This window comes from Pimephales promelas, chromosome 10 (genome assembly GCF_988280905.1).
Source record: "Pimephales promelas chromosome 10, fPimPro1.hap1.1, whole genome shotgun sequence".
In the NCBI taxonomy this organism is placed as follows: Eukaryota; Metazoa; Chordata; class Actinopteri; order Cypriniformes; family Leuciscidae; genus Pimephales; species Pimephales promelas.
In genome coordinates this window covers 36,831,596-36,843,183 of record NC_142778.1, presented here as the reverse complement: position 1 = coordinate 36,843,183, position 11,588 = coordinate 36,831,596, and the positions used below count along the sequence as shown (strand labels likewise).

General features: G+C 33.9%; 1 protein-coding gene across 2 annotated transcripts in view; it reads right to left on the bottom strand.

Moving 5' to 3' along the window:
- nptnb (neuroplastin b) overlaps positions 1–11,588 on the bottom strand; it is a 51,314-nt gene that overhangs the window by 13,143 nt on the left and 26,583 nt on the right. For both annotated transcript variants that reach the window (XM_039683786.2, XM_039683788.2), the window contains 3 exons: positions 8,760–8,937; positions 6,186–6,280; positions 897–1,033 (listed from right to left, as the gene is read on the bottom strand). In XM_039683786.2, coding sequence (XP_039539720.1) covers positions 897–1,033; positions 6,186–6,280; positions 8,760–8,937 — 410 coding nt within the window. The remainder of the gene's footprint in view (positions 1–896; positions 1,034–6,185; positions 6,281–8,759; positions 8,938–11,588) is intronic.

Here is an 11,588-nt window from a genome sequence, read left to right as displayed (position 1 = left end):
TATAAAATATATATTTTTAAAACCTGGCGACTGTAAAACTGCTAAAAAAAATCAAAGCCAAAAATCTGAATAAGTTGTGTTTCAAATTTTAGGTTGATATCTCAAAAAATGAGCTTTCAGTGAGATTTTGTTTGGGCGCAGTACCAAACTTTTTCACTAGGGCACAACCAGACTCCATTACTGCCCATATAAGGGCGCCTCCATTTCCATATGAAATAATAATTATTATAATTATAAAATAATTGAATGGAGGCTTTCTTTTGAACTCTTGGCATGAAAACAAACAGGTTTCTACCCTTCTTTCATGATTTTTCATGTTCATCACAATTTCAAAATAAAGGTCTAAACACGCCTTAGAGTATGAAAATATTCTTGTTGCAAATTGATAAATTACGGCTCCTCTGTAATATATTTTGAAAATCACCATATATGAAAACTAGAGATTCTAAGCTTTCAAATGATATATAGTTTGTCAAGATTAGTTTAGGTTTAGTATAGGATAATACTGTTTTAAAAATGTAATGGATTTGGGCCCCCCGGTGGGCCCGTGACACTTAAGGGGTTTACATCAAGGGGTTTCCCTTTACATCAACAAAATATTCTGGGGCTCGTGAAATTTTTAAAAAATGTTGTCAGGGAAAGAGTTAAAGAAGTTTCAGGATACACTACCGATACAGCATTAAATTGATCAAAAGTGACATTTATAATGTCTCAAAAGAGTCCAAACGCTGTTCTTTTGAACTTTCTATCCATCACAGGATCATGAGAAATAAAAATGTATCCCGTTTTCCACACAAAATATGAAGCAGCAGCATTCATGTCATAATCATAAATGTTTCCTATCATATCAGAGTGATTTCTGAAGGATCATGTGACGCTGTGTGTTGGATACGTACGATGTAAGACCCTCGGCCCACTTTCTTTCTCCACGTCCACATCGGATGCGGGTATCCCACCGACTTGCAGTGCAGCGTCGCGTTTTCTCCTTCTTTTTTGTTCTCGCTTCGTTTGTGGCCCAAGATTTCAGGAGCGGCTGGAGAGAGAAAACGAGAGATAATATTCAGACTCGTTCTGAACTCTCACGCTGTTTAATATTTGGGTCATGTGACGTGATTTATCAGCATTTTACACAGTCAGATTCCTGAAAATAAAGCTTTCAAACTGTGAATTGTCTTTGCCTTCACACAACCAGGACCATTTGTTTTCCATCACTTTCATACAATTTCGCCATATAACACTGCCATTAACATCATTTTCATGGAGTTTTATTGAGTAATTCACAACTGACCACATTTACTTTAATAATACTTCCTAATAATTATAACATTATCTTGTGAAATAGGATGATCAAATATATGTTTAAATAGCAAGGTAGTGTCATCATAGCAATGAATTATAAACAATATTGCTATTGCTAGTTAGAAGCAGGTGGCATCAGGGGGCGGGGCGTTCTCATTCACGACAGCATCTGATTGGACAGAAATTTGCATATGCTGATAAGCGCATTAGTCATCAATATCATTGCTCTATTTCTTATTTTCAGGGAAATTTATTAACATTAAGTGAGTTTACACTTTACAGACCCCATATTTCCTCTCAACTTGTGTGCCATTTTGCACTAATTAAATGAAACTTTATTTAATAAAATGTTTAGATATTTGTCCTGAAAAAACAAGACAATAACATACAGACAAACAGCCACTTATTTTGAGATGTGTTTTTTTAAATGCTTGCATAATAATTGTGTATCCTAACACCGCACATGAGTGGCATAAACGAGATGGCGCAGACTTAATTAAACCCCGCGGGCGCAGTAATTCAGGCTTCCCCTCTCCGATGTGCTGAGTCACATCATTCCCTTCACTGGATAATACACAGCTCAATGTCACACACACCCGCACTACAATATTACCCCGAATTAAGGAATATTGGATATGATTGTAACCCCCCCCTCGGTGGTTTTAGCACGCAGGCGCCGCTAATCTCCGAAATTGCCGTAATTCCCTCCGTGCAATTAATCAGGATGAAGCGAATCTCTGAGCGTGAACGTGTGGATGGAGGAGGAGTGGAGCTTGGCTGACATCATCAACTCTAATTATGGTGCACACATGCCTTCTGAGGATACTGTGTGTGTGTGTGTGTATGTCACGAGAAGCAACGGAGAGCTTAGCTCGGCATTATCCTCACTCACATCAGCGCATCTTTGAGACACAATAATCGTTACACTTCATACCTGGCACGCTTTTACAATTATTTTATATATGTAACACCATATATATATATATATATATATATATAGTGTATCATGTATATCATAATAGTATTTTATGTACTGCTAATTTAAACATTGACTGAAAATTACTGTTAGTTATGAGAATCTAATAAGAATCAGATTTAAGACAAAATGTATTTATTTATTTAATAGAAATTACTTTTAATTAAAAAAATAATAATACATATTATAATTAATATATGTAGTAGTGTTTATAAGTAATATTGTTTTTAAATATAATTGTTTTTATGTTTTTATAATTTAATGTTTTATTATTATAATTTATATATACTATATATATAGTGTATATAATTAATATAGTAAAATATTATTATTTAATGGAAATAATTATTATTTTTAATTAAAAAAGGATTACCATATATAATATTGTATATAATATTATATATATATTGCAATATATATACAATAGATTACAAAATATCATTATTTAATAGAAATAATAGACTTTTTAATTAAAGGTAAAATGAAGAAAAGGAAATATAGAAATATATATTTATTTATTATGCTTAAAGAGAACAAAGCCCTTTTTTGTATTGCGTTAATGTTTTCATGACAAACACATTTTTCCCCATAATTCACATTATCTTGCAATCCTCCACTAGTGATGCGTCGGAAGTGTGTGATCAATGCCGGCAGAGACATGTCGGATACTGATGGCTGCTATTTGTGGAGCATCTTGTTTTCCGTGAAAGGAAAGAGCGTGTGTAACCCAAACCCAATGAAATCGGTGGCAGATGGAAAATATACAGTAGAGAGAGAGAGAGACTTCATGCAGGGTAATGTATGGACTCGCTCACGACAGATGGCGTACCGGGATCCTTCCCGAATAATGCGGACTAAATATAACACACGTAAAGGTGCCGGCTGGGATTCACCGCACCTGATTAAATCCATCAGGCCGATCTCCGATCACTGTGCACAAACAGCACATTATATTCCTATTTAAAACGACTTCAGAGCGTAAAGCTTGAAGCATCCATGCACTGGGCAGATTATAGTGGACAATCAACTCCTGCCATTAGAAACACTGGGAGTGAATCCAGAGCCTTAATCCCAACCCAACCCAGCATGCTGAACGCCATCTGTTGAGTCAGAGAGAGAGAGAGAGAGCCAAAGAGAGAGAGTCAGAGCCAGAGAAAGAGTTACAGAGAGAGAGAGAGAGAGCCAAAGACAGAGAAAGTCAGGGAGAGAGAGAGAGAGAGAGAGAGTCAGAGCAAAAGAGAGAGAGAGAGTCAGCTAGAAAGAGCCAAAGAGAGAGACTTTGACTTTTAACATCTCTTTAATTACACTCTATATAAATACACCTTGAACACATTATGTCATAAATACATACTCCTAATAAAATATCTTTAAAAGTAAATAAAATCCAGCTTCTTTTCCAACAATATATTATCCTCCCTCTCCATGGGGTTGACATCAAATATTTCCAACACCCCATTAATAGAAAAAAGATTCAGTTTCATTCACTAATTCATAATACTTGTACACTCCATAACCAGCCTATAAAGAGAGAGAGACGGAGAGATATTTGTGACAGCAATGGACCATCCAAAAGTAAGAACGTAAATTATATATTTGATTATTTGGCAACTTTATCTAATCTCAAATCCTCTAAGAAAAAAAAAAACAAAACCAAACAAGAGAAAGAAAAATGGTTTGATTGAGACTGTAAAATAATGAGGAAAAGGAGAGTGAGTGAGTGTGAGAGAGTGTAGAGGGAGAGAGACAGACAGCGAGAGAGTGTGTGTGTGTGTGTGTGTGTGTGTGTCTGTGAGCGAGTGTGTGTCTGTGTGTGAGAGCGAGTGTGTGTCTGTGTGTGCAAGACAGAGAGAGAGAGAGAGAGAGAGTGTGTGTGTGTGTGTGTGTGTGTGTCAGCAAGAGAGAGGTGCCAAACACTCGAGTGGTCGGGGGTGAACAGAATGCATGATGGGACACATTCAACCTGAGTGACTCCCACAGCTCAACTCAAGTATTATATATATATATATATATATATATATATATATTTACTAGACATAATATATATGTGTGTGTGTATATATATATATATATATATATATATATATACACACACACACACACACACACACACACACACACAGTATATATATAGCTTAAATATAATTATACATGACTTGACATTGTCATCATTTTTACATTTCCATGAAATATATAATTATGAAAATATATTTTTATTTTATGATTTTTTTTTTCCATTATTTTCAAAATGCAAATAATCTTAATAATCTTAAAATAGGTGTTTTTTTGGCAAAAAAAGAAATTTGGTAGAAATAATGACTTATTTTTAATTACAAAACTACAAAATATAATCTTTTTTTGTCACCATGTGACCTGGTCTTGCTTTCATTCAGTCATTTTCTCCTTTCTGTGTCTTTGCAAAACGATTAGACATTATAAAATATTCACCAAAATACTTTCTAGCATCAAAAACCCTGAAGAGCGTTAATGAACTAATTTAAAGCAGACGTCAGGGGTCTTGTGGCTCCAGTTGAGAATGTAAAGAGACACAAATATGACAGGGCCAATCCGTCAGGATGAGCGGTCGTGTGTTTCTGTCGTCTAACAGACCGCGGGCGGAGCGAGAGTGACATCACCGCGTTACGTAACCAGGCAACGGTTGAAGTGAGCTTTGACATGATGGTCTGGGCATGCTCAGTGCGCTCGACGGCGTGTCACAACAAATTGGCTTAACAGCGAGGAACACGCAGGCGAGCTCAGACTGTGTCGGCTCTCGGGGGACGCTGGATCACAACACACTCCTTATATGCATGCAAACACCATCTATATATTAGAAGAACCTACAAATGAGGGAATTTCTGGGAACATGCCTGGATTGATCATATTTTACCACAAAATATATAAATTAATAATAAGGCCTAATTTTTTATATGCAATAATTTAAGAATAAAAGTCATAGTTTTTACAGTGTTTTACTATAAATAAATAAATCAAATATAAATTAAATTTTTGTAATACTTAAAAAAAATGTTTTTTTTTTGTCAGGTAGACTACTAATTTCTGCTTATTTAAATAAAATTAAAAGAAATAAAATAACAATATTACTCTTTTTACTGTAAAATTAATAATAGAAATAAAAAAATGTAATATGCAACAATTGTACTTGTAAGGTAATAATTGATGCTTGAAATCATGTATATCTTTAGTAATGTGTATCATTATATATCAGGTACTAATTTGTTATTTAAATAAAAATAAAAATTTAAAATTGATTTTTTTTTTAAATTAAAATGTTTAAAAAAAATCACAGTATTTACATTTTTATTGTAATATAAATAAAAAACTATTTGTACTATGTCAAAAAAAACAGTAGTATATTGCTGGTATATTGTCAGGTACTAATGTATGCTTATTTAAATTAATTTTTTTAATTTAATTTAATTTTAAAGTTATAAATAAATAAATAAATAAATAAATAAATAGAATCTCTCTAGTAAAGTGCAAACAAACAATGGTATAATTATACCTCAGGTACTAATTTGTGCTTAAAATGTAAAAAAGAAAAAAAATCTTAGTATTACAGCAATATTTTTTCGAATACGCCAAGGGGAATCATAACAACATTTCCGTGAGTGATTTTTTCTCTCCTCTTTCGAGTCCTACAGTGTGAAATATGCAGTCGGCGCACGTTCGACCGGTTATGATGAGCGACAGCAGCTCTCGAGTGCCGAGACTAACCTGATTCAGGACCGCAACTCTCGCCGTTCCCTCAGCTGAGTTTATTTTAAGGTGAAGAGAGGCTAATTACTCCAAACAATAGCTAATTATAACACGGGTTAGGTCTCTACTGGATGGCAACAGCGTTTCGATGGTGTTAGCGGCATGTTAATGAGTTTTTGACAGGATTTCTTACCTTTCACCTCAATGGAAGCATTGGCATTCGGAGCCGATTTAAAGGTGTAAACGCACATGTATTCACCAGAATCATCTGCCCTCGGTTTACTTAACCTACAAAACAAGAAACAAAATCACAGCCAGCTCAAAAGTAGAACATCTCTTTAAAAAAAAAAAAAAAAAACTCTTAAAGAAACAGTTCACCAAAAAAAAAATATATATATATATAAAGCCTTTATTTTTTTTCCCCCTCATGTCACTCGTATGCTGTTCTTTTTCATGCATCAAGCTCACATTAATTGCACTACAGTATATTTCAAGTCTCCTATTTACATTTACATTTATGCATTTTTGGCAGATGTGTACTTTTACAATGCATTCAAGGTACACAACATTACATCAGATCAGTTCATGCATTGCATTCCCTGGGAGTCGAACCCACGACCTTGCCTTTGCATCATGCATCAGAACATTTAATCTTTTACTCACAGACAATCTTCCAGAAGCTCTGAAATCTTACGTGCATTCATATTAAAAAAGGGTGCAACATTTAGAAAACGCCACTGATCCTGGGTTAGAGAATGGAGAAAGATTTCAGGCAAAATGTTTTTATCACAACAAGCTAATGACTTGAAATAAACCTCTTTTTTCCACTTCATTATACCCTGTCACTATATAAAATTGCAACAGAAAATAACAGCATACAGGGTTTGGAATGACATGAAAGCATTTCCATGCGCGCCGTTATTAATCATGGAGATATATTGCATTATTAATCACCAGAGAGAACTCTGTTATGAGGATGTTTTCAGGTGGAGATGTGTTTTGTCAGAGCTAGCGCTAGAGCTTCCGGCGACTCAGGAGTGAAGCGACTCTACTGAGCTCGTGACATGAGTCTGACAGCAGATCGCCTTTCGCCACATCACTCGCTCTGAGGAGACGTCGTGTTGCTAAAGACATTTTGTCCTGATTGTCAGGAGTATCCTGAGATGCTGCCCTGAAATACTCGGAGATTACAGACTCCACGGGCGCATGAGAGAAACCTGAGAGAATCTGACAGGTGACGTTTCACCCCGAAGTCAAAAGAGAGAAATTTACTAATTATATCACTTTTATATCAACATAAATTAATATTTAGCTTGAATAGAATCATTAAAGGGATAGTAATTACTCTCCCTCATGTTGTTCCATCTTTTGTTCATCTTCGGGACACAAATGAACATATTTTTGATTAAATCTGATCTAGCGCTGTTACACTACGTGAACTCACTCGAGGTTCACACAAAAAAAATGAATAGCTGAATAAAGTAGTTATTTTTGTTTTGTTTTTGCACACAAAATGTATTTTCGTCGCTTGATAAATTTAAGGTTGAGTCGGACTATTTTAACGATGTCTTTAATAACTTTCTGGGCTGGCAAGTTTCATTAGAAGCCTATGGAGGAGTGATCCAGCTCTCAGATTTAATCACAAATATCTTCATTTGTGTCCCGAAGATGAACGAAAGTCTTACGGGGTTGAACAACACGAGGGAGAGTAGTTACTGTCAGAGTTTACATTTTTGGGTGAACTATCCCTTTCAAAAAAAGGGGGAAAAAAAAACACAATGAAGAAATGAATGTGATAATTCCCATGAAAATATGTCATATTTCACCCCAGAATGAAATGGAAAACAAAATTATATATTTTATATAATAATTATATTTTACATTTAAATTATATTTCATGTATAGCCGATGAAAGATACTGACTGACTACTGTATATATATATACATGGATATATATTTAATGCTTTAAGAACAATTTATTTAAAAAGCATTTATATTAATGTAATTTATTAAATATATATATATATATATTTAAAATGTTTTAATATATTATACATAATACTATACATGAATAAACTATATGATATATATATATATTTATTTATTAGGGCTGTGAACCGATTAATCGCGATTAATCATATCCAAAATAAAAGTTTGTGTTTACATAATATATGTGTGTGGTGTGTAAAATTATTTTGTATATATAAATACACACACATGCATGTATATATTTAAGAAATATTTGCATGTATATACTTTATATATATTTATACAAAATTAATATTATACATAAATATAAATATTTTATATATTAGGAACACATTTTTACATGTATACATGCATATGTGTGTATTTATATATACAAAATAATTACACACTACATACACACATGCATTATGTAAACACAAACTTTTATTTTGGATGCGATTAATTGCGATTAATCATTTCACAGCCCTAATATATTTTAATTACTTTAATATGTTTGTTTTCTATTTGATTTTGGGTGAAGTACGGCACATTTCCATGAGATTCATCCACCTGTCAGACATATGTATTTGAGGCACTAATCAGTGCAGTAGATTTTATATTTTAATGCTAAACTACTGGAAATCCTTAATCTATAAATTTAAGCATGTTTCCTGTAGTTTTGTATAATCTGAGGGATGAAATGATTAATCTGTGGTAATTGACCGCATGCCACAGATGCAGAGACACACTCTGTCGGTAAACCCAAAAGCAAAAAGCACATTTTCCATTGAAATCTCACTTGAACAGTGTGTGTTTGTGCTCGGTCTTCGTGTTGGCGATCTCCTGTCCGTTCTTCATCCAGAAGCTTTCCTGGTGTGTGCTGTGCGAGTTCGTGAGGTTACACTGAAGGATGATGGGTAATTCCTGCCCGCTTTTAGGCTGCAAAATCTCCTGATCGGAAGCATTGATTCGTGGCTCTGAAACGAAGACAGAGTTCTGGACCGTTAGAGAAGAAAACATTACAAACTTAGTGGACGTTCGTGTTTCCTTGAGACCTTCCTGGTGGGGAACAAATAATGTTAATAAATCTGGTAAATTAGGTTTAACATTTGAAGTTTAAAGGGACCGTTCACTCAAAGATAAAGATTCGGTCAAAATTTTACTGTCGTTTAAAACCTGTATGACTTTCTTTCTTCAGTGAAACACAAAAAAAAAAGATTGTGACCAATGACTCTTAAGCTCCAAAACAGGACAAAAACATCATAAAAGTCCACACAACTCAGCCAGAAGCCAAAGTCAAGTCATTCAGGTTTCAAACGACATGAATTCTCATTTTTGGGTGAACCAATCCTTTTAAGAGCATCTACACCTCCATACTGGCCTAAATATATGTCTGAAATGGGACAAAAATGGCATAACATTTCTTTGAGATAAACAAAACTTAGAAAATAGACACTCCATTTACAGCCGCAGAAAATCAAGAATGAAACTGAACTCATCAGTTCAACACAAGAGCACTTTTACAGCAAAATCATCTTGTGTTTCCATTAAACCCAGTTAAACATGGATCATCACGTGTCTAAACACTGTGATAGTTTCTGTTTAGATTATTGTCTCTTGGCAGATATCAGTGGCTTAAATTGATGCTTTTATTTTATAGCCGTCAAGTCCCATACATCCTCAGTCATGAAATATTTTGGCTATACGGATGATGCTTTTAGCTATAAACAAAACACTGAAAAATATTTAGGCCTAAGTTTGAGATTTATGCATTTGAAAATCCCCATTAGCATAGAAAATCTCCATTCATTTGGATCATTTGGAGTTTTAGTATAAACTAATACATTTAGGGCCAGATTTACTAAACATTGCAAATTAGCACAAGGGTTATAATCACATAAAAGTGCAGATGTGAGTGTAAAGTTCTGCGATGATCTACTGACGACGCGCAAATGAATGAACACAGACGCAGATCTTTTCCATAATGACCAACGCAATTTATTCCCATAAATTTTGTCTTAAAGGGAAACTCCTACAAATGCATATGCACTAAGGTCAGCCACAAATTTAACCCTGTCCACGACTTTTTAGGGTTCATTTTTCATTGCGTGTCTTCAGTAAATCTTTAGTAAAAAATGCCAAACGATGGTTTTATATATATATATATATATATATATATATATATATATATATATATATATATATATATATACAGTATATATATATAAATTTTGTGTCTTAAAGGGAAACTCCTACAAATGCATATGCACTAAAGTCAACTGCAAATATAACCCTGTCCACGACTTTTTAGGGTTCATTTTCATTGCGTGTCTTTAGTAAATCTTTAGTAAAAAATGCCAAACGATGGTTTTATATATATATATATATATATATATATATAAATATATATATATTAGGGCTGTCAAACGATTAATCGCGATTAATCGCATCCAAAATAAAAGTTTGTGTTTACATAATATATGTGGGTGCACTGTGTATAATTATTTTATATGTATATAAATACACACACATGCTTGTATATATTTAAGGAATATTTTCATGTATATAGATTTGTATATAATTTATATTATATATATAAATTTAAATATTTTATATATAAATAATATTTTTTTCTTAAATATACATGCATGTGTGTGTATTTATATATACACAAAATAATTATACACAGTGCACCCACATATATTATTTAAACACAAACTTTTGTTTTGGATGCGATTAATCGCGATTAATCGTTTGACAGCCCTAATATATATATATATTTACAGTGCTAATAACTGTGGCACAAGTCTGCAGGTTTTGTCTGGGACTACAGGCTAAAATAACAAATATCACTACAGTAAATCTGGCCCTATTAATAATGTGATGCATATTAATATGCATTATTGCATAATATGCTTATTAATATGCAAATGTGTCTGTCATGCATAAAATAAACAGGTGTCAAATCTGCCGTTACTCGTAGTAGAAGCACAACACCGGTAACTAGTTTCTTCTAATTTAATGCCGCAAAAAAATAAAAAAAAAATAAACGCAAAGTATAGTGTTATAAATGCACATGCATTGCGAAATATTTATGATGTTAATAACTGTGGCAAAAGTCTGAGACTACAGGCTTTAGGCTTTTTATGCTCAAACTTTTTCATGTAAATGTACAGGCTTTGATCAGACGAGAAAGTGTTGAGTTGAGCATGTGTGTTTCGAGCGGCTCTCGCGTAGCAACCAGAAGGAAAATAATCACCCGGCGATTGGCTTGTACAGTAAAACCTCGAGATATCGTCCCCAATTAGCATTCCTCACACCTTCTCCTGCAGTTTGCTTTATCCGAGGGAAACGTTACTGCTCACACACACACACACACACACAGTAATATCAGTGTGGAGATCCTGTCGAAGGTCATCTGGAGGACGCCTGCTAAGAGGAAAGAGTTTAATGGTCAATCAGTGGATTTAATTTCCTGCTCACAGTCCTCAGCCAAAGCAACAAGAAATCGATTTTTCAAGTTTTGAGGGTGAAAATATTATATATTAACACACACAAACCTATAAAGCTCGACAAGACCATCCCATCGCTAATCTGACAAACTATACACTCTCATCCGCCGCGCTTC